The sequence below is a fragment of the Cygnus atratus genome, chromosome 1, assembly GCF_013377495.2.
Source record: "Cygnus atratus isolate AKBS03 ecotype Queensland, Australia chromosome 1, CAtr_DNAZoo_HiC_assembly, whole genome shotgun sequence".
NCBI lineage: Eukaryota > Metazoa > Chordata > Aves > Anseriformes > Anatidae > Cygnus > Cygnus atratus.
The window spans coordinates 70449687-70473976 of record NC_066362.1 but is presented as its reverse complement, the minus strand read 5'-3'; the positions used below and the strand labels follow the sequence as shown (position 1 = coordinate 70473976).

The following is a 24290-nucleotide window of genomic DNA, read 5'->3' as shown; positions in this document are numbered from 1 at the left end:
TTGGGAACTTGAACATTCTATTCTGTGCTTTCTTAGCATGGGAGATCCGGGCACAGTTCTGTGTTTAATCACATTCTGACTTCTCACACAACTTCTTGGCATATAATTAAACAGTTTTCAAAAGCAATAAAATTACTTAGGCTCCAAGTTCCATTAACCTCGAGGCTCTTAGTTAAGAGATCTAAAGTTTCTAAATGTTTTCCAAATGTCACTCAGTATTTTTTTCTACCTCTGCGCCCCATCTGTTAAGTAAAGGTAGTGTTCCATGAGTTTTAACTGTTGGAGAGCTGTTGAAGTATACTGAATGGTGAGTACTACGCTTGAGTTGGTGAGTACTGAGGTGAGTACATTGCCTAAATAGGAATGGACCGCGTCTTTGTACATTGAGGCCTGCTGAGTATCTTCTTGAACATACCCAGGTTTGGCAAGGAAAAAACGTAGCTTCCCACTCTGCTGTGAAGCACAGAGGAGGAAATAAAATGGATGTTTATATTTGGTAATTTATAGTTGAAAGGAATTGATTTGAAAGATTAGAATCACAAGAAACTTCTATTGCCTTCTCACAATTAAATAAAAATTCCTTAAAAGTACCAGCGTGAAAGGACATAAATAACTCTGTTGTTGCTTTTATTGTATCTCCTCAGCTTACTAAGATTTCAGCTTAGAAAGAAAGCCTTCATTTTCTGGAAGGGGTAGAAGGAGTTTTTGTTCATCAGACTAATGGATTCTGCATGCCTTTAAAAGACCCTAGCATGTGGTATTGCCAGCAAGTGGTTGAGAGGAAACAGCCTAAGAATAAGAACATTACAGATGGAAGAGGTGAACTGATTTTTGCAGTGTTCTGTGTGTCTTGACTTATTTGCTGCTAAGGCTTCTCATTGTTTTTTGCCTACATACAGCCAAAGAGTGTATTTATTCCCATTTCTAAAATAATGAAAGTTTGGTAAGCCTTCTTTTGGAAGGAGACTGAGTTTAATGCACTTTTTTCCTTCCTATGAAAATTTACCTGACCTGGAGCTGCATTTGAAAAAGCTTGTGTCTTGTGATGCATTCATAATTCTGCATTCGCCAACTTGATTATTTAGTGGTCCTTCCTTTTAAATTTGTATTAATGTGCATTTTTATCAGAAGCTGGAAGAAGTTCGTACTTTTATCAAGTTGTTCCTTAATTCAAGAATAATGGGGAAAGTGTTTAAAATTCTCATTTGAAATAGTAAATCTGTGTAATTTCTAATCTTTCTTTGAACAGCCATGTAACCAAAATCATTGAGGAAGTAACTGCAGTTTGACTTAAAGAATGGTATGGATGGTGGAGAAGTACCTGGCTTTAGTCCAGAGGAGATTTTGGTCTAGTATATACACAAGAGAAAATGATTTCCTTAATTAGTTTTGTCAGTGCTTGCATAAAGACTGGTGTACTAGCAAGCATATGCAATGAACTTCTGTTTGCAGTGACATGTTTTGTACCAGATGCTTGTGAGTGCCCTTTAGAGATTTTAAGAAGTCTATTACCCACAAGCTTGCTTTTCTCCATAAAAACTGTCCTTATGTACTCAGAACGTATGGGTACCTGATAGTCTTTCTTGCTTCAGAGGGCAATTCATTTTTTCCTGTGTTCTTCATAGATTTTAAATTGACTTAGGAAGATGCCTGTGAAAGTTGTAGTTAAAATAAGTTTGACTTAATGGTAGGAAGAACAGAACAGCAAGGCAAGTTGATTTTTCATTTGATTGCATTAGTATTTTATTAACATGGCAGCTAATTAATGAAAAATCTAAAATAACCAGGAACTCTAGAAAGTACCCTCCAAAGTGTTAAAGCAGAACTTATTTATGTTCTATAAGTGTTTCATGAAATACATACAGGATAGGTGTCTGTCTCCAAAGTGCCAGGACACTGAAGTGTCTACCAGCAATAGATTTTTTTTTCCTCATTCTAAGTATTTACTAAGTAAGACCAATATTGAGACTAATTCACTTTGTTCCATAACCCTATCCAACACTTGCCATTAAATCAGTCATAGATACCAGTTTTCCAGTCATATCTGGCTTAATGACTATGGCTATAGAATGCTTGGCCAGCTGGCCTCAAAAATCTATAAGGTTGACCTCCAAACTTACTTTTCAATGTCTTTATCGCTTCCTCTCCTTGCTAAGAAACATGCAAGCAAGACTAAAACCTTTATAACCCTGTGAGTGCCCAATCAAGCTGCTAGAATCAAAGGAATATCAAAATATCAAATTCAGTTAAATTTGTGGTGTTAACTAATGGTTTATGTTACAGTGCAGAATTTGTAATGCAGTGGACTGAATCACAGGTAGGCTGGATGATATTTTGAGCTTTGTCATCTTAGATATTTCTGATTTTTTGCTTCTCCCTCAAAATTGTTTAGGTGTTTAAGGGTGTCAGTAATCTGCTGTGATTTTGTAGAACACCTAAAGCACTGGGATCTTAAATCCAGTGCAAGTCCTCCCAACCTTAATGATGATGATACAGTGCATGTTTTTATGAGATAAATTACACATCTTTAATTTTCCTGTATAACACTTGCAGACCACCTCATTGGAAACTTCCATTGTAGTGTAAATGCTGTGAAGAGTTAAGAGTAATAGATTATAGTAGTAAATACATCATTATCAGTGGTCTTTTATTAATGTATCTTATGTTATAATGTAAATGCATGACTCTGAGGTGTGTATCCCTCTATACGTGTATGTATGCATATGTGTGCATTCTTCTGTTGCAGGGAAGTAGTTGGGGTTCATATTACTTTTAGGTAGAAATGTTGATAGCTAACATGTAAATCAGGAAGCAGGCTAGGCCCCCCAGAACATAAATTGGGAAGCAATGAGAAACAGAAAACCACACACAGTATCTTAGAGGCATTGGCTCTCTCCATAGGCAATTATTTTACTGCTGTTTACTGGCCAAGAGGAACATGGAGTTAGTTCATGACAGCTCTGACCTCAGGCAACCCTGTCCATCATAGATTGAAATTTGAACTGGAAGGCTACTATATGCGCTTCTCTGCGGTCATTGTTCTAACCTCCAAGTAGCAGATGTCTCATTTCAAATCCAAACGCTTGCCCCCGCAAACTGGAAAAGCAAGTTCCTTATGGCAAGGAAAACATAAGCTGTCTCCAATGGAAAAAAAAAATCACACAAATTAAGCTCTTGGCCATCTGGAAGAGTTGTGATGTTGAGGAGACTAACCTTTCTTTTATCTTCCATATAAACGTTCCAAAGAAAGGCTGAGATCTAGTGCTTGGTCAAACTGGAAAAGAAGTTGCTTTGTCAGTATTCTGGCTAATTTTTTGCATCTAGAAACTACTGTAATCACTGACATAAGATGTCTTTTAGTAAACAGTGTGTTAAGAGTTGTGAAGTAAAACGTTCAGTGTCATTAAATAGTTTCTTGAGGTTGTTTGTCTACATTCTAGCATACTTTTGCCCTTTAAAAGAGGGTTTTAGAACACTAAGCATAATCTGTTGTTTAGATTAGACAAAAAGTTCTATACAGAGATATTATAATTTAGCCAGGAGGGTAGATGTTAGTACCACTTGGAATTTCACGAAGTGCTAAGATCTGAATGTGACTGGCTGTATATGAAAAGTCTGTGACTTCCACAGATGATCTTAAGGTCTTCAGAGAAGTAACTTATACTCCTGCCTGGAGTTGACACTTGCTATTTTTTTGTGCATAGCATTGCTACAAACAGAGCTAAGGGATAAAAGGACAGTAGCCTAAAAGGTGTGTGCTATCTGAATAAAACATACTTCTACCCATTCTCTCATACCTTATATTTATGTATTCACTTTCATGTTATTTTCCCAGTCTATAGTAAAGTGGTCCTACTGCTAATGTGCTTTATATAACCTTTTTCCTGCCTATTTATCTGAGAACAGTAATATCTTAATTGCACAGAAAGAAGGGAGAGGGGATGTCTCATGTTCACATTTACTTCCGGTATTTCCTGTCTTGAATGTAACCCATATTGATACTGCAAGAACTATGTTGTGTTAGACATGCAACAATCTTGCTCATGTAAGCAATATATTTTAAACGTGTAGTATGGATTTCAGAGTCTTCTGTCTTACATGTATGATTAAATAATGTGTTGCATCAGAAATACATTCTTTTCAGTATGATAAATTAATGAATAAAGGACATTGTATTGTAATACAATCTCAAACTGTTAAACAGTTCTGCAGATCTTATTTCTTATGTGAAGCAGATGGAAAGAGGTGTTGTATACTTTCTTTGAAACCTGGAAAAGGGAAAAAATTGGCATTCAAATAAAAAGTATGAAACAAAACAACAAAGCGTGTATCCCTCTTTAATTGAAGATAATAATTCTTTTGCTAAGAATATTATTTATAACTACTATACTTAGCAAAACTCTAAACTAAGAAAAGGCTTTATCCCACTGAAGCTGTGGAGGAATTTTTAGGTAAACAATGTAATTTCTCTGTTTCAGTTGGACTCAGCTGCTTGCATGTGAACTCTATTCTAAAAAATGACATGAAATTACATAGTAACAATAATTTTAGCATGTTCACTGAGTTTTCAGGATAAATTATGTCTGGAATTCAGTGCTGCAAGGTCTTGGAAATAAAGTTTGGGCAGTTAGAAATGTCCTAGTTTCTGAAGTAACGTCTTCTCTTTGGCTGAGAACTATAGAACCTCTAGTGTGAACAGAAGCAGAATTTTAATAGCTCCATGCAGCCTGAAGAAAGGCATCACACAGTGCAGATCTAGTTCACTTACAAAGTATTTTTTTCAAGTATAGGTTTAGAGATTTTATCTTGTAATCCTATAAAAACATGATGTGCTTTGAAGTGTGTTTATTGCTGAGCCGTCCTTTGGCAGCAAACGTACACTTCACTATTGTGATTTTTTGACCTTTTTAAGCAAAAAGTTTCCTAGAAAAAATATGTATTACTGTGTTATGTTGCATATTAATTCATCTGGTAGTGAATAGCCGAGCAGAAAGGTAACTAGCTGTAACTCTGCCCTTGATGTATCTGTATATCTGAGATGCAATCTTAGATGCAAGTTGGTTTTAAAATGTTTTTTCCTTGGTTACATAACTTCAAAAATTATGAGGAGAAACCTATTTTAAAAGCATTTTCAGTGCAAACTGGTTTGACAGTGCTGGGTGAGGTGTTTTGTGGGAGAATCCTATGGTAAACTGTGCTTTTCATTAGTACTGAGTGAGATGAGAGTTGAAGCATGTAGTTAATCAGTTTATTTAATGTATTTGTTCAAATTGCCATGATGTACAAAACACCTGAATGTTAAACGTGGTAGAAATCAAAATACAAATTTAGAGAACTTTTCATCTTCTCATTAAGGCTCTGTAAATGTTAATCGGTTATGCCTGCTTGTTTCTTTAACGCAAAGGTGCTTCACTGAGCCATGAACTTTTCCTTCAGAAATTGACTTGAGCAGAGGGTGGCTGGTAGAGCACTATACAGTGAGAATCCTGAAGCACATGGTCTGCAGCTTCTAGTCTAAAAAAGATCATACTGGTAGTCTTGGTGTACATCACCATTTCCAGTGTAAGATGTGGTGAAAAGATAGAACACACATCCCAGTAATCAACAGGCTGAGGAACTGAGTTCCTCCCCTGACATGCATGTCCCTTTGCTTCTTAATGAAATGAATCAAACCTGAAAGTTTTCCATTGCAGGGTCAGAGTCATTAAAATTATTTTAAGATGAAGAACATGTGAGAAATACATACGTCATTCACAGTATCACCACATTCGTTGATACATTATAGAGTATCTTAGCTCTTCCCCTAGTTTTTTTCTTTTTGGTGTTAAAAGCCTGGAAAAGAATATGTCAGCTTCCTCTGAAGCTTCCTCTGAAGCTTCCACTGAAGAGCTCTTGAGGTCTTACCATTCTTATTTGAATGTTTCATTACAAATACCTTTAGCGATAGCTTAACTATGTGCTAGATTCAGCCACATGATGAATCAGAAAACTGCAATTTGAAGATAAAAGTAAATTTACTCAAAGTTGAAGTACATCTTGCAGTGGGTACATCTCCAGAGCCTGTATAAGATAACCATAGAACTGCCCTTAAAAACAAATGATATCTAATTCTAATATTTCTAGATAAAATGGAAAAAAAAATGCTTTTGTATTTTATCAGATTATACAAAACAAAACAAACAGTCCTTTAAGGTGCTTTTCTGGCTGTCAGTCTCTCTCCTATTACATAGAAATTAGCATACAAGATTAATCAAGAAATAAACAAGTTTTTTTTTTTAATCTTCAGTTTTTAAACTACAGTGCTAATCAGTGTGCACTAAAATATAATTTTAGGCCTTTTCCTCTGAAACCAACCTGCTCAACTGTAATTAGGTAGTCATGTAGCTTTCTACCCTCTATCTACTATAGTCATTAAACTTTATATAAGTCTTATTAGTTTTAAAATAATTTTCTACGTAGACATATGGCAATCAGTTTTATTTTGGATTGTTTCCTTTTATAACATTTCAACTCATCTGGGAAATAGGAACTTTTTACAGCAAATGAAGAAAGTGAGAAACGGAGACATCAACAAATTTAAAAGAGGAAGAGCAATCCCGGTTACTGTTGAAAATGTTTGCTATGCTAAGCAAACTTCCTGAGCAAGGTAAGCTGAGGAAATACCTTCCTACCCTATTGATCTAATTACTTGATTTATATTCAGAAGGAGCGCTTTTATGAAGCATGTATACAGGATAAAGAAATAAATATGGCTTTAAAAAAAAAAAACAATACATTTTTAATTATAATGATAACTTCTAGACCTTTCAAAACCTTTTGTATATTTCTGTGCAATGTACATTAAATGTCCCTATTAAAAAAAACAAATGTAGTAAATGGTAAATGTGATTAGGCACAAAAAAGTAAGTCAGTGTGGGCAACACAAATTGACTGTAATGCGCGGAACCATTCTTAGCTGTATTTGTGTCTGCGTTAACTAATAGTAGAATGGATCTGCAAAGTACTGCACAGCAAGTAGGTTTAAAAAACAGGAAAAGTCTAAAGGTACTTACTTCTAGGAGGACTTGAAAAACATTGAAATGATGGTTATCAGAAGATTCGGGTTAAAGTAAAGCATAAATAATTGAATAATCAGATGTTTTGGTGAGTTAATGGAATTCAGTAGTTTGAGGGACTAGGTTTTTTTATAGGTGTTTTTCTTTGAAGAAGTAAATAGTTCTGGTGAAATTGTTTTGTTCCAGTATTAGGGATAAATAGTGAAAAACAATCTAGAATATAACAGGAGAAAATGAATACATAGTTTTTATAGAAACAACTAGATCTTAGGCAATTAAAGGATTATTAGAATTAAATGATTTTACGATAGTGTAAAACTTCAGTCAGTTTTACTGATTGCATTTTTACTTAATTTTCTAAGTTTGATCAAAGTCAAGGGAGAGGATATGTAAAGCTGCAGTGAATCTGCCCTCTTAAGTTAGGGAAAGTTTATAGTTTGTGTCAGGTATTAGTCTGGGTCAGATTATAAACCAAAATATGCTCAAGCAGCTTTGAACGTGTAGAGTGTGTACTTCTTACCCAAAAGAGAAATTGTTTCATCTGGCGAGTATGAAAATACAACTGAATGATTCTGAAACTTACTCTTTGTTCTGTAAAAGAATTAGACCAGCACATGCAATTCATTTTTTAAAAGGCTATTTGTTCCAAAACAAGAATGGTGACTGCATTTTACAAACTACCTTTGACACTAGTGTATTTTATGACTCGTCTAGACATTGGTCTTCCTCTCCATATGGGATTGTACTGACCTTTCCTATTTCTGCAACGCCCTGCTGCAAGAGCTACAGTACAACAGCAAAGGAAGATGAGAGAAGAGCAAAGGACAACTGGAATCAACCAGACACCCAGAGGTGCAGCATCCCAAGCAGGTACCTCGTTGTCTGAAGTATAATTCCTACCACTGTAGCCTTTGGTTTCATTTAAGTGTTGCTTACTGCTGTTCAGATGAGGAGGAGTGGGCATGTGGGATAACACGTCTGCAGATTTAGATATCAAAGTTGAGTGTACAGTTCTTTTGTCTGAGCTGGTGGTTGACCTAGTGCTTACTGAAGTTGTACAAGTCCTCTTAGCCAAATGGTCATCCAGAGGAGAAGTTTCTTCCCTGGAATATGTGATAACTTTTTTTTTTTCAACCGTCAGGTTTGTGCTGGATGTGTAAGTGTTTGCTGTTAAGCCGTGGCCAGTGGTAGAAGATGGAGCTAGGAGCAGAAGAGAACTTGACGTGACATTACCATGCTGGCGTCTTTCCCACTCGGTGGTCTTTGTGCTGTTTTGTCTTTCATATTTATTAGGTGAGGAGTGCATATTTGGCTCTTTGGATATTGCTTTTTCAAAAATAAGAAGATCTGGATCAATCCCTGTTAAATCATAAACATTATCAGTTTATGTGATAAAAATTCATCTGCATACGAGAGAAAAAGAGTCAGTCAGCCTGTACCAGCAACTGGAGGGTGGTTGCGCCCCTGGGGGTTCGGGTGTCCAGGTGCCAGCATGGGGTAGATTGGGATCCAGTGGCAGCTACTGGTCAAAATGAGTGTTTGAGCCCAGCTGCTGGACGGATTCACCTTGCCTATGTGCATTATATATATATATATATATATATATATATATATATACACACACACACACACACACACACACACGCACACTCATACATTATATGTATATACATATATATATTATATGTATATACACTTATAAATATGTAGGATAAATATATATTCTCACTAGCAGATCTCCATCCTGTGCAGCCACAAAGAGGATGAGGCTCTTGGTGCTGCCTTTGTGTCTGATGTGTGTGTCTCTCTGTGCTACCTGTGTGTCTGGCTGAGTATATGTGTATGCATGTGGTATATATGTGTGGTCTGTATGGGTATGCCTAATGGGAACACGTTTTCAGCCTTGCTAGCGTTTGGAGCAGCAACAGCCTCGCCTCTCTGTCTGTCTGATCTTGCATGGTATTTTCCCTTAATAAAGTATTCATTAGATACTCAGACTGTGAATCTTGAAAACAGGGTGTATCTTAAAGGTCCTTTCTCAAACACTGAATGGAAGAAAGTGGAGGAGTATTCCCAGAAGTAGATACATTATGAAAAAGGAAAAGGTGTCTTACACATTTTTATCATTGTGTGTTACTGCAGATCTTCTAGCAGAGCAAATGACCTAGTATAATTTTAACGTTTCTTATAGTTGGTTTGTTTTCAGGCTATATGTGTAAAGCTTGTTTACCTGTTTTGATGTTGTACAAAACAACGTTGATTCTAGCCTTTATTATACAACTTTCCAGTGATGGACAAGACATGTGCAAGCAATTCATATTCTCATGAGTAGCTCCGTGATAGAACACTGCTAGGTTGCAGGAAACTATAACACAAAAAGAATAAAGCTGAATTTATCAGCATAGTGACCATTGTATTTTGCATGTTACTACATTATTTAACATTAAAAGAGCATTAATACTGAGCAGCTGATCAGTATTTTTTAGTACTGTAAATCTGTGGTTCTCTCATTATCATGCAAACTACTTAAACACCCAGTCAGAAAAGCATAACTACTTGTAACTATATTCTTATTTTACATCTGGAGAAGACAAATAGAATAGCCTCCTGAATTCTAAATGAACCTCTGATTAAAGAAAATCATATGCTGTAGCTTGTAGTCCTCTTACTTGTGTATGCCTTCCTTTACATCTCTGTTGCAGTGAGTGGACCATTTCTAAAAGTAAAACTGTCAAGGAAGGCAACTTTGAAGTGTTTGCTCTTGTGTAATGTATACCTGTCTACTTAAAACTGGACAGCAACCATCCTTTCACCCAGACAACCAATGGCCAATCCTGATCAGATGGCCAATCCTGATCTACAATAAGTAAGTGGCATCCAAGCTTGCTCCTAGTTTCCAGTCCTTTCCATTTTGCCTTTGGGCTATTGTATTTCTGTGAATGTACTAGTTTAGACAATTCTTCATTTATATTTGGAGGTTCACTTCTGTCTTCCCACCTGAGGAATCAAGGCTAAAGTAATAATGACAAAATGCCTGAACAAATTGTCACCGAAGACTAATTTTCAAAAGTATATAGATGTTTGAATCCCAGTGGTTTAAGATACCTGAAAGCAAGAAAATAGGGCTTTAGAAGTCAGATTCATTAGATACTTTTGAAAATTTTATGTCACATGCTCATCCATATGATTAAATACTTATGGTTAGTGTCACGGTCAAATTCAAAATATCAAGTCAAAAGTTGATTTTATTTTATATCAATGTGCTTAAAGTAGGATCAATGTAAGGTTTTGGTTTAGTCGTATGAAGTTTTGTGGGCTTGTTTTGCTTGGCTTGAATGTAGCCTTCCCACCTGAACTTTATATATGGCTACCTGTAATTAGGAAAAGTATTAATGGGACAGGAGACACATTCAACAGCAGAAAATACTGTCGATTATTTACAAAGCTGCGGCGAATTTTCTGATACCTGCCTCTCCAGGCTTTGCACTTCAGAAAATTGTAGTATTCCTTTTGCCTGAATAGGACAATTTGTATATGAAATCTCTTAAGATGCTTATCTGTATTAGATAGTGTGACTGTTTAGAAAATGTGAATTAATAGGGCTGAAGTGTTGCTTCAAGTAAACAATTCTGAAATATTTATATATATATATATTAGAAAAATATTCTAGTTGCGGGATATTCATTTAACAGTAATTAAAAAGCTTTATTTTACATAAACTGCTAGGAAGCTACCTAGCTTTAAAAATGTTTTTTTTCCATTTACTTAGGTATTTATTCCAAACATGCCTCGTATTTGTAAGTAAAGAAAGTAATCTGTAATTCTTATGCAACAAATAATGGAAAAAATAATGCAGCTCTTTCCATTTTGTTTGTAACTAAAGGAAGTAACCCTAACTTATCAACAAGTAAGAAAAAGGAAGAATATGCAGTATGTCCACCCTTACTATCTTTTCTGTATTCATTGTAGTTTTTCACTTAATATTCTAAATACTACATCATAGAATAACATTGCAAACATACAACTAGAAAATGTTTTTCCTTCATAATGAACATGTCTGACCTAAGAGAGAAGCATTGTTTTCAAAATATGTATATCATGCAATTTAAAATGTGCAATGAAAACGTAATCTGTCTGAACAATACAAATTCAGTAACCTTATGGAATGAAAAAGGCATCCTAGAAGTGCTGTTACCAAATTTATATTGCATTGTGTTTTTTAGCTACTCGCATACAAAGATCAAAGTTATCTGTGTAGCTGAAACAAAAATAGTGATACTCACAAGTAAAACTGGGATTGTAAACTATAATGAATAGCAAGTAAGGATATGATTTGGCATCAAATCAAAGGATTTAATCAGCATTTTTTCTTTAACTGATACCACTTTCTACCTTTACTTAGGTTTAATCAGTTTCCAGTTATGAAAATTCCAATTGAGCTTAGAGTAGACTTTTATAAAAGTAAAACTGGTACAAAGAAGTCTATGATTATTAAAACAATAGAAGAACATAACATGTCAGAGAAACAATGATAATCTTACAGGGACTATACAAAATATGTTTGTATACCAATTGGTTTACATCTTTCTTTAAAAGATTACAAGCATTTTGTAGTGTTCAGGAAGCATCTTTAGCCAGTAAATTTTGATACATTTCCTTAGAGCTTTGGGCATTTCTGAAGGTCATATATAAAAATCATTGGCCTCTATGAATAAGAGAACTTAAAATTCAGTAACTGTTTTTAAGGAAAAAAAAGAATATAAAAATAGTTCTAGGCATGAATAAAAAATTTGCATCAATTTTAGCATAAGATAACAGTTTAAAAGACAAAGGCCTTCAAATATTTCTATGAAATATCTAAGTAGTAGTTGCTTTTCTGTGGTATCTTTTGCTGAAATATTTTTAAAGACTCTGAAAACACCAGTAATGTCATATGAGTATTGTCATTGTTTTTAAATCAACATTTTCTCATGTGTGCTCACAGTGATGATTTTTCTTCCAAGAGAAAACTGTTCTTCACTTTTGTCATGTATTGTATCAGCATGTACCGTTGCCTTCAAACTCGGTTACACAATGTCCTAGATTTTGTTAAAGAATAGAGGTTTTGTGCTAATTGTATATTTTATGTTTGTTTCTCGGTATGATACATGAACACTATTCAGTTTTGTTGATACAGAGCAAGGATAAATTCTTATTTAAGAATGTAGAAAATACCTGAAAATACGTGGATTTGTTTGAAGGGAGGAGTGGAATGTTCAAAAATGTTCCTGTCTTCCAAGTTTGTGTAAAGTTCTATTGTAACTAAAATTTTCTATTTTCAGCACAATTCTAAATATTTTTCATCTCAATGGTTACTTTGCAAGCTTTAAGAAAATACCATTAAATAGTAGAAAAAAATCTTCTCTGAAGAAATTGGCTTCTGTGCATATATTCTTTTGGGGATGTGTGATGGATTTTATTGCATAAAATCAGGTAAGAAAAGTCACAAACCTATGTTTTGGTAGGGAAGGATAGCTCTCTGGTCAGGAAAAATACTTTAAAAGCATGCTGTAAGTTATTTTGAGGAGATAAGCAATTAAATAGGTTGCTTCTGATTTTAAATTATTTCAGAATTTCTTTTTATCTTTTAAGATTAGCTTTCAGTAACTGTACTATTACTAAGAATCCAGAAAAGATTATTTTCTTACCAAACTTTCTTGAAATCTTAATTAGGACATTTATTAGTAATAGTGTCTGTAGTAGACTACATTTATTTCTTTAGGACTGTGTGGAAACCGCAATCTGATATAACAGCTTATCTTTGAAATGCCATCTAACATCTCTCTATTTTAGTTGAGATTGTAACAAATCTGCACTTGACTGTGTAACACTATAAAAACAAAGTTCCAAATTACCATTACTTATCTTCATTAGCTGTGTAGTCCTACATTTTATGACCAAAAATTTATTGTCCAAATAGGTAAAACATTACTAAAATGCCTGTAATTGCTCTTTACGCACAATATTTAAAACAGAAGTTGACACTTCACAGGAATGCTGATGGCAGTTATGTTAGTTATCTTGGTGTCGGGTTTTCAGGGTTGTAACTGTGTATAATTCAAAATTTCATCAAAATTTATATATTTTTTTATTTAATAGCTGGTAGCTCACTTCCATCATCTCTATCCAAAAACCTTTTGAGTCTTGTGAGTTTTTTGGTTAAGTCAGACACCACAGGCACATGCATCACATACACTCCTAAAATACACTGCTAGAGTGTACCAGAGCAGTGTGATACAGTAAAAGTATAGTCTTGGATTTAAGATAAGGAATGAAATTTTCTCATTTTTATTCTGAGTCTTTGTAAGACTAGGAAAGTGAGGTTGCTAGCTGAATAAATACTATGTCTCAGCTTTATTGCTCATATTAACACTATATGTGGGTTGGACCACAAATATGGTATAAACACAGAACAAGAGAGTGCTCTCTCAAAGAAAATGAATATTCTTGTATTTTGGAGAAGGCCAAATTGTGCCTTCCCTCTTCTTTTCTCATCTGATGAAGAAGAGTCCTGTTGTAATCAGTGTCACTTTGTAGCACTGTATAGAACTTTCTATACAGGAATAGGTGGTGATGGATATTAAAGAGTTGTTGTTTTAATGTTAGCATTACTCACAAGTTTGGTAACAGAGGTCTAAAATTTCAAAGCAGACCCTAAGATTTTCATGTGTTGCTAGTGTGGTCTTCCAAAAATATCAGATTATCAAATTCCTTTTTGTGGGACTGAAGATGGGAGGACAGTTAAGATGTGCCTCTGTTTTCCTGTCTCAAAAACTACATATATCTTTTTTTTTTGGCATTATTTCTTCTTCAAACAAAGGGATGTTTGTATAAAAATTACCCAAAATGTTTTTCCTCGTGTGTCATGATACAGATTTTAATGTATGCTGCAATCTTGATAATAAACACTCACCATTCTTCTGAAGACAGCAGTTTCTGCTGCACTGTTGGGACGAGACTTCTGCATAAATCTTCAGCACCTGGGCTCCCCTCTTCTGCGATTCCTGCAGGTCAATCAGAAGACCTGGGAAGCGTCGGATCCAGCAGTTCTTGTAAAACATAGTGGGTGTGCAGAGAGAGTCTGATTCCACGACCAAACCCAGAACCAACAGCACTTCTGATATTGCCACCAGAAGGACCATCTCCTCAATGTAATTGGCTAAGTGAGCACGCTTTCTCCTCCGTGGATGCACTAAAGTTTGGACCAGCATTTTAAGAGACAGTCTCTTGAGTGGTGAGGATACAGCCAATTTTGCCAGGGAAATGAGCCAAGGGATGTGTTTTCCAAACAATTCTCATTATGTTGTTTGTGCAACTGCTAGAAGGAAGCAGCCATTTTACGAGCTGCTTATGATTAAAACAGTTATTATTTTGTTCTCTACATTATTTGGAAGCAGTTTTTGAGAGACAACAGGTACATGCTGCTTTTAGTCATTCAGAGAGCTTGCTTGTGTGATCTCTTGCTTGCATGTGTCTTTTATCCTTCTAAGACCAGACCATGCAGACAACCTTAGTATGTGGTGAATAACGATAAGCACAGCGTATTGTTTCACTTCAGCTCAGAAAGTATGCAGTCCAGTCACTTGAGAGCAGGTGGGTCTGCCACTTTGTTCAAGCTCAGTACTACACTCAATACAGAAGAAGCATCTTGATTTAATTTCTTCATACTTTTTGAATTATCTAGTGGTTGCAAATATAGTTTCCTTCTTGATTAACAAACTGAAGTATCTAATTTTATCAGCCAGCCAGAGGCGGAAATTTGTTCCCCTTCCCCACTGTGCTAGCAATAGATGAGTATGACTGGAGAAAGCTACAACCTACAGTTGTCTTCAGACTAGATGGCTAATCAAAGGCCTGCTCTTAATCTTCCATAAGTTCAAGAATATTGAACAGTCTGTATGGATTTTTCTGCTTATAGTGAAGTTGGAAGAAGCCTGTGCAAGAAAGAAAGTACTGTTGGCATATAGGACGGCAAATTTTCAAGCACCTGGTCTGAAACCTGAAACTCCCAAGTGTTTTGTTTCTTAAAAGGATGCATCTGATCTCTGATTCCCACACCTGTATGCAAGATAGCATGCAGAAAGGATCTAAAATATTACAATACACGAGCTCATATACACTCAATGGACTGTGCAAAGAGGCTGAGGGAATTAAGCAGAAAAAAAGTCTGCAATAAAGATTGTGCATGGAATATATAACCATGTTTTAGACAGGAATTTTTTTTCTTCAAGGTTAGTAATTTCTCCAATTCCATATAAAGTGTAGATCTGTGACTTCGATGGGGGCTCTAAAGATATTTCAATTCTTTAAGCAGTATAGCTAGTTTTTGTTTTGCAAAACAAGGCCCCCATTTTGAAAATGAGCCAACATGTACACAATTTTATTCCTAAAAGAGCTCCTTAGAAGGTAATGGAGCTCAGCACAGGTTAATTCTTGTTGGTCTAATAGCAAGATCAAGGCATTTTTTTATTCAGTGAGACTACTGGCTATGATTATAATATATATTGTAATGTCTGTTTTTATCCAGACTGCATGTCTGTTGTGAGAGGTGAATTAAACTGTAATAAAGAGCCTGTGTGGGCAATTCTTTAAGCCTCTGTCTTGAAAACTAACTCCTGATGTTTGTGTGTTACCCTTTTGTTTCTTTTTTTTATAGTCTGATGTGCTTTATTTTTGTTTTCATCTCTGCCTGAATGTTGCTATTTAAAACTTTAAATATGTTTCAATATACTGCACAGAGATGTTTTTAGGCATTTTCTGCCATTGACATGAGTATTACTGACTGTACTTTTCTGAAATATTTTTTGTTTCAGTTTTCCAAATATTACAAGATACCATTTGATACGGACCACGCAGTTTTGAAAGACATGCCTTGCATTGTGGCTTCACCTCTAGCATTTAATATGAATTCTGTATCTATTTTGTTCTGTAAGACCGGTGTACAGAAATGTTGATTCCTGATTGCTTTCCTCACTCCAACTCTTCACATTTCTCCAACATAAGAAATCTAGAAGATTCTGAGTAATTTGGGGAAACATGGAACAAGATGATTAAACTCATACAAAACAAGCATTTTTAATAGGTAAAACTGAACATGTCTTTAGTCCCCTGAAATAAATTAGATCATTTGCATGAACAAAAAATTAGATGTAACGGGTAGCTTTAACAATAATGGCTTGTGTTTGTGGTTACTTAAAGATTACGCTATCTCAATTCACCTGTTTCTATATGTTTGGTGCCTTGCAAATTTGTATATAACAAATATGTTTGTTTCTTCCTTTCTAGGAATAAAAAAATAAAGTCAAGGACAAGCCCTGTGGCTTACTTCAATTAGATAGACCTGAAACAGCAGATGATTTCTTCAGTTTCAGTGGGGCTTTATTAAGATAAAGTGCAATACTGGATGTGAGCGTCTTTCAGACTGTTCAGTAAGTCTTTCTCTGACATCATGTTTTAAATAAAGTAACAAATTCTCAAATACCTATTGCTGCCATTGAGGCAATCGCCAAACATAGTAAGTGAGGTTACTCCTCATGTTTAAGTATGTTTTTACAAGACTGAGCTTTGGTAACCAGTCATGTTCTTTACAGATCTATGTGTTTACAATGTATATTTTAAATCTGTTTTTAGTTTGCCTCTACTTGCCAATAGGCATGCTGCTGATCTTTCTCAGTACCTTTGCATTTTTATTCTGTTTTTCCGCTGTCTGCTTCAACCAAGCAGCCTTTTTTCTTTTTTGTTACTTGTAATTATTTCTCTCTGTTTCTGAATAAATTATGAGACCAGGAACAGCTGCAGGGAAGCTTTTTGTTTAAATAAATATAAAGAGATTGAAATAAGTAAACGACTGCTTTAGGCAGTTTCCTTTAAAAGTGAAAAGTTTTGGCTTAAATTTCAGGGTCTTCTGCCAGCTTGCTCATAACCTCATTTTGACTCTTGTATGGCAAATACATATTTATAATTTAATACTGAAGTTTTTAAATGATAAAAATTTTGCAATAAGGAAATATCTAAATCTTACCTGCAATCCAGTGACAGACTGTTCCATGTGCTCCACAAGGAGGGATCAAGAGACTTTTGCTGTTAATACGGAATCTCTGGCCAGTATCAAACCAGCACTTCATGTTACTTGCAATTCTTTTCATGGTCTTCTCAAATTTCTTCCAGGGAAACAAACTGGCAGTTGCCTGTTTTCTGTAAGAACATGGATGTCTTTGCAGGTCTTTCAGTAAAAGAGATGTAAACGTACCTGACACAAAGGAAGAGAATGATCTTTTTAACAATTCTTGTTATGAACTGAAACAGTACCTGAAGTTTTCCATCTGGGCTGGCAGTGATAGTGGCACAATCCAAGAGCTTCCTAGTACAAAGTATTCATCAGGCATTAACTCTTTTTTTGCCAAATATAAACAAAAGCAGACAATTTTTCCACTTATAGTTTGAAATATATATGTTGTTTTATTTAGTTTATATGGAATATATGGTTCTAGTACTTGAAATATATAAAGACCACAAAGATGATCTATATGATACAGGAAAGAATTCCTGAAAAGGACTAAAAGTGTAAAGGGTTTGATCCTGTAGACAGGTCAGCCTGTCTAAAACTACACTGTACAAATAGTTTGGTTTTGTTTATCTGTTGTCCGCACTGCTATTGTCCCATGCTTCTCTCTGAATGTCAGCAGGTGAGAGGACAGTCGAAGGCTATATGACTTTAGGTCTTTATGCTGTTTCAAGTGCTATGAAATACAGTGCTGTTACTTGCTCTTTCACAGCCAACACTAGTGCCTGTCTTTGAAAGTTTCTCTATCTCCTGCTCTGTCAACAGTAGTTAAGCCAGTATGATCAGAGATGGATACGTCCCTCATATGAATACAGACTAGACAAGAGAGGACAGTTGGGCATCATGTCTGGGTCTTCCATTTCCCAAGCAGATTACAGGAGATAAGTGAGACATACTCCTGCGGCCCAGATGTGGCAAAGCAATTATTGATGCTGCTATGATGATGTAGAAGTATACAGAAAATGATTGCTGCTAACACAGACCCAGCCTGTCTCAGGAAGGGGAAGAGACCACAGCTGTATGAAGCACTTCTCTGCTACAGTTAAAGTCCAACAGGTTAGCTTAAACCATCTGTGTTTTAGGCTGTCCATCAGAGCAACTGAAAGTTGGCAACTGCCAGCTGAGAAGCAAGTCCAAAGCCTGCAGATTCCCAGGTGAGTTATGAACCTGTCTGTCCTCATACAACCATCAATAAGCTTATTTAACCAAGTATGTGCAGCATAATCCCATGTAACATCAACACTAGTAGTTTCTGCTGAAGTCAGTGTACCTCAGTGCATCTGTTGCACTTTATGTGAATAAATTGCATGTCTTTGCTGAAATCTTCGTCTCATTTGTCTTAGATATGTACAGGTGTTTTTATGTTACTACAGCAGTGATAATATCAAAATTTTACCTAATCCTAAATGTTTTGATAATGCCAGAATATGTCACTGTGACTCTATTACAGTAAAACAGTTGTAAAATGCTAAAATAGTATCACAGAATCATCTAGCTTGGAAGAGACCTCCAAGATCACCTAGTCCAACCTCTGACCTAACACTAACAAGTCCTCCACTAAACCGTATCACGAAGTTCAACATCTAAACGTCTCTTAAAGACCTCCAGGGATGGTGACTCAACCACTTCCCTGGGCAGAATCATGAAATAGATCATCATCAGTAGATCATGAAATAATGAAATATAAGTACTTTGACACATATCAAAGCAAATCTTTCTATTATTGAAATAGTGTTCACTTGTTCACTTTTTCCTTTAATATTTCCTTGAAATCAAAACATTCTTGTGGTGTTCTAATTTTTTTAAATCTTTTTTTTTTTTTTTGAGAGAGAGAGAGAGAGAACTGTTTTCTTAAATACAGCTATTAGTTGTCAGATTTTGGGTTGGAACAACAAACTGAGTTTTTAATAAATCTGAATTTCTCCATGTCTTGGGACAGTTGGATCAAAAATTCTTGTTCCAGACCCATGGACCCATTGCTACATGGTGAAAAGAGGTAAAACTTTACAGTTTCTGTTCCTGAGACATTGTGAAAAAACATTTTCAAACCATTGTTTCAAAGATGCTAGCAGGCCCTAAGATTCTCTCAGAGTTTGGCCTCAAACTAATTCTGGTAAAACTTATATATGAAAGCTGGAGTCTTTGTATTCAAGCAAAGAGTAACAGAAGGCTTAGACAGATTAGATTATACAAATATAAATCTACTGACATACATATAAATTTGAGATGAGGTTTATGACAACAGAGCACAATGTTTAGGAAACACTTTAATGTATGAACGTTGGTTTATGACAGAACTTAAGACTAGGCAAAAGAGATAGAGTTTCAATATTGTGATGAATTTTATACAGCTGGATACTCAGTGAAAAACTTCCATGTGGGATACCATTTATCTTACCTAGTTATTTCGTACTAATATTCAGTCTTGTCTGCACAAGGATTTAAAAATATACCCTGTTTTAAAAGCTCCCAGTTTACTCTCCTCTAGACAAAGCTACAAAGGAAAATTCTGGCCTGGGCATGCACAATGCTTTTGTGCAGAACAAGCATCCCGAACAGGAGATTCAGCAGCAGGCAGGATGCTCCAACAGCCAGACCCCCATTGAGGTTTTATCAGGGAACACTTACTTCACCTGGGAGTTTTCAAGGAAATTCCTCATGTAAAAAACAGATTAGATTGAATGTCATTGTAACTACACGCTCATGCCTCCATTCTGCTGTCTGGTGACTGAACTTTCTTGTGATCCACAGGGAATGCCCACTAACACATAGACAGTTGTAACAGCCTCTTTGCTGCCTGAAGAGAGCTTGGTGAAACACACTTGAGTATTAATCACTCATTAAATTTGACTAAATCAGGGATAAGTTAAGTATTTGTTAATAAATTCCAAAAATACCACTTCAAGTATTTTTTCAGTAGTATTACAAAACACTTTTGTTGCAAGCAGTAAATACTATATTGTGCATCCAGAGCAGAAAAATTAATCAGAAAATAATAGGGAATAAAGTCAGAATAAGTGCTATTAAAATAGGAGTGGTTTACTTATTTATTTTTGAATAGCACTGTTAATGGTATTGTGTAAAAAGTGCTTTGGCTATGACTTTAAACAAAAAAAATTACCTTTGTTTAGCAGCTCATCCTTCACAAATGATAGAGATTTCAGTTGAAATAAAATTATGCTCAAGTCAGTTGCTCTTAGGAATGCCAAGATTCTTTAGAACATGGGTATTTTTAATGCTGAAATGCTGCAGAATATTTCCTATGTTCCACAGATGCTTACTTTGTATCCTGTGACAAGGAAAATACTAAACAATGGCAGCAGCTACTGAATCATTTCCAAAAGACTAATTCCTCTCTTGAGTAATTCCACTATTACCCAATACACAGTCCCCTGGCAGAACAGTACAATTCCCTAGCATCTCAGAGGGAAGAATGTGGCACTTTATATTAAGTATCATGTGTATTTTAAATATCTCAATTCCATTTCTGTTCACAGTTCAGTCTAATACAACTGGAAGGAATTCAAAATTTCCTTTGTTTTTTTTGCCCTCTATGTGGTCCAGTCCTTAGAACAGTCAGATTGATGTTTCTTACTGATGCCCATGTATTATCGAGTGTCTCTGTGTTGAATCAAGAGAAGGTTTGCCTAAAACAAATACAAAACCACTGCAGTGTTCCCTTAGGCACTCTACTGGTGCTTAAGGGTTTGGTTCTCTGCTGCTGCATATTTTTTTGTGTGATCTTGGGTTAGACCCACAAAGAAATTCAGGCTGTATTTCATGTGTATGTAAACCAGGTTTCCTGCCAAGAAAAGCATTTGTAATTCTGATTCCCAGTCACTGGTACTTCTGTTACTCACTTCTCTGTGACTTGTGACTGTACAGGGAATCAAACTGGAGACACAGCCAGCTTGCCACACTAAGGCCATCATGTTGTTCACTGAAGAAAAACAAGTGGCCATGGTTTCCTAAGTAAGTTAAAACAGTGTTATATACTTGAGGTGATTATAAAGTTTAAGCAGGCTTCAGCCTTAGCACACAGAGCAGCCTTGAATCAGTCTTTTAGCTGTTCCTTGCCTACATGCTCTGTGCAATGCCAGTCAGGAAGCATAACCAGGGTGCCATGCACAAGAGAAAGAGTCCTCTCTTCTCCTCTCCTCTCCTTCCCCTCTCCTTCCCCTCTTCTGTCCTCTCCAGCAGTAACTCCTCCTGACTCTCTCTGTTTCCTTACTTTTGCTATGCTAGAAAAGTCGGAGGGCTACAGAAATGTATGCCCAGGCAGAAAAAGGGGCAGAAGCTTAGGTTTTCCTTATCATGGTTGAATGGTCTATTACAATGTGGCTGCTGTATAAAAAAGGTTCTTCCATTTCCAAGTTTTCTAAAAGAAAAGAGTGATCATTTTTCAGCCTTGGAAATAATTTAGGCATTAAAAAAGAGAGAACAGTTTAGATACTAAACACAAGAAAAAGTGTCTAGCCTGTGAAGAAGGCTAACCCAAGCAGAAATGACCATCTCAACTCCAGAGCGAGAGAGCCCTTACTGACATTTTCTGGTGCTGCCGTGTTCCATTTGCTGGCACATGAGAATCATTTCACTGTAGAGAGAGACCTGAAATATATCTAAAACAGGCTTGAAGATTTCACTCCAGAAGCCAAATCCAGAAGCTAGGCACTGAAAATCTGAGAGCATTACCTTTGTCTTCCTCTCTGTGTAAATGTCTTGTTCTTCAGAGTATGTTCTTTTAACACACACTGGTTTAATACCTGCCATGATGCAAACTTGTTTTTGTGTTCTTCCGTTCTTCAGCATGTCCTTAATGAGTTACAGATGTTTTTTCATATTTGTTTCAAAGATCGTGCAAGTTTTTTTATGGCTCTTGCCTACAGATTTTGACATTGTAGCTGTAGCACTAGATATTTCCATTTTCTACTGTGGAAAATACGTTGCTTACTCTTGTAAGATCAACTAAGATGTCTGCTGGTGAAACCGCAAGACCTTTTCTTTGATTCCAGTATAATAATGTATATGTATCTTAGCATATACCACAGTATAGCTGTGGACTGGGAGACAGATGAAATTATCTGTGCAAATATGGAACAAAAAGGTAGTCCTTGCCGTGAGGTTTTTGCAGTGTAAGTACAATGTAAGCACAGCATACAGACTGATTAGCATAGTAAAAGAACAATGGATCTGCCCTGTCAGCAAGCGCTGACTTAACACAGTTGTCCAGTCCTAAGCCTGGATAAAATACAGATAGCTGATAATCAGTCTAGTAAAAACATTTGGATGAAGAAACAGATTTAGGCTTCCTGCAAAAGTGGCCATCCAACAAAGAGTACTGCTGACCCCTTGTGCTTATGACAGCTCCTGATGAGAGCTATACAAGTCAGTACTCTCAAAAGTTTGCTGTTGGGAAAAAACGTTTTTTAGTAGTCTATTAAAAACCTCATGAAATGTGAGGAAGGTGGATTTGAAATCCTTGGTGGTGTGGCAGGTGCAGGCACATAGGCCACAGGAAGGCACTAAGGCAGCAGCAGAAATATTCTAAGTATCCAGGCTGTGGTGTCAACACTTTGAGGGAACAGAACTTATCATAACTGACTACACGGAAAAAATCACTCACCAATTAGGAGCTAACTTACCAGTACATCAAGCATGAGCTTCCAAACCAGATGTCTAAAGATGGCAATCATACCACTGTGTTGGCAATCATACTGTATTCCAGCAGGGAAGCTTAATGGTGACGACAAGCATGAACTCTCTGTTTACTTCTGGAGTATAAATTATTACAGGTAGTTGAAATGTCTGGCTGTGGGAATTAAAGTGCAAACAGGACATATGGGTTAGAGTCCTACAGAAGTGGTAGGACCTTTGCTTGTTGTGTGTGACATCTTTTCAGGCTGAACCTGAGGCAGATAAAAAATGGCCAGTGCTCAGACTCAGGTTTCAGCTAGGTGTAAGAAGCTTGGAGAGCCAAGTAATGCAGTGCTTCACCAAGACCAGAATACAGGAAAGTGTAATATGAAAATAAATGAAATATTGAGTGGGAATGAAAGAGGAACACAAAACAAGCAGACAGTGAAACTCATTAGTAGGAAAGAAAAAATGAGGTGTGATAGTGACCTAGCTAGGGACTGAAGCTGCTGAAGAGAGCTCTTTGGAAATGGTTGAAATCCTATTTGAAAGGATTTCAAAACAGAAAATAGGATTCAAAAGCAAGATGCTCTGAAGAGAGGTGAAAAACAGAAATGCAGAGATCTACCCCACCTCAACAAACATTTTTTTATAGAAGCTGGCAGAAAAGAACACCTTTTCTGAGTGTGACTGTTCAACTCTGAGGTTGACATTGATGTCATTTGTATAGAGAAGAATTAAGAAGCTGAAGTTCAACAAAATTGACAGAGGATCATTTCACAGAGGAAATGCTAAAAAGCAAACAACACCTTTTACTAAAACAAGTGGAAAAAAAAAAAAAAACAAACAACAAAAAAAACCCACCCCTTGTTCCCAGAACAAACAGCTACTCTGAAGAGTTTTATTAATCAGGGGAAACGATCCCTTCTGAGCAGAGGAAGCAGGGAGTTGTCTGAAAGCTAAGCTATCTGCAATAGCCGGAGATGAGTCACATTACTGTTAAAGGGAAAGATTTTCTATAATCTAGCAAAGCATGGGGTGATGTAAGTCTTTATAAAAGTAAAAAACAAACAAAAAAAATTGTTAAAGTCTTTTTATTGTACCATCTTTTATGTTAAGCATCATCATATAAGAATACATATGATGGCAGACTCTCTCAGCTGTTTCATCAGTTCAAAAAAAAATCACTTTCATTATGTGAAATGAGTTATTATTCTTCATAAAAGTAATGGGGCAAACAGCAGAACAGCCACATTATGCATGCAGCTAGATGCTCAGTTACTAATTTATTTTTTCCTTGCTCATGTCAAATAAAACAGAGCCCTGCTAAGTGACTTGTAAATAGCATTTATTTCCTTTTCCGGGACCTTAGTTTAAATAGAAAGGACAGAGTAGCAGAAAAGGCTATATGGTATCTCTACAAGCCGAATGAGGAGCTGAGACATTGAGTGCTTGTGCAGAAGTCGGGAAGGTCCCAGCAGAATTATGGGTCCTAATTG

General features: G+C 36.1%; 1 protein-coding gene and 1 long non-coding RNA gene across 6 annotated transcripts; one reads left to right on the top strand and one right to left on the bottom strand.

The window, feature by feature from the left end:
* Positions 1 to 7272: 7272 nt before the first annotated feature.
* MANSC4 (MANSC domain containing 4) lies at positions 7273 to 23742 on the bottom strand. 5 transcript variants are annotated; one of them, XM_050712856.1, is made up of 6 exons: positions 23656 to 23742; positions 22800 to 22966; positions 17116 to 17343; positions 14008 to 15028; positions 9286 to 9420; positions 7273 to 8414 (listed from the first exon to the last, which is right to left on the bottom strand). In XM_050712856.1, the coding sequence occupies exons 4-6, from the start codon at positions 14303 to 14305 to the stop codon at positions 7726 to 7728; spliced, it is 1122 nt and encodes a 373-aa protein (XP_050568813.1). In that variant the 5' UTR covers positions 14306 to 15028; positions 17116 to 17343; positions 22800 to 22966; positions 23656 to 23742; the 3' UTR covers positions 7273 to 7725. The 5 variants fall into 5 exon arrangements, with proteins under 5 accessions (XP_050568813.1, XP_035406696.1, XP_035406697.1 ...); XM_035550803.2 differs by lacking the exon at positions 23656 to 23742 and having other exon boundaries at positions 22800 to 23515; XM_035550804.2 differs by lacking the exon at positions 23656 to 23742 and having other exon boundaries at positions 14008 to 14118; positions 22800 to 23515.
* Positions 8220 to 11140, top strand: LOC118250107 (uncharacterized). Its single transcript, XR_004779302.1, has 3 exons — positions 8220 to 8348; positions 9758 to 9921; positions 10825 to 11140. It is a non-coding gene; the product is annotated as an uncharacterized LOC118250107 (long non-coding RNA).
* Positions 23743 to 24290: the final 548 nt, after the last annotated feature.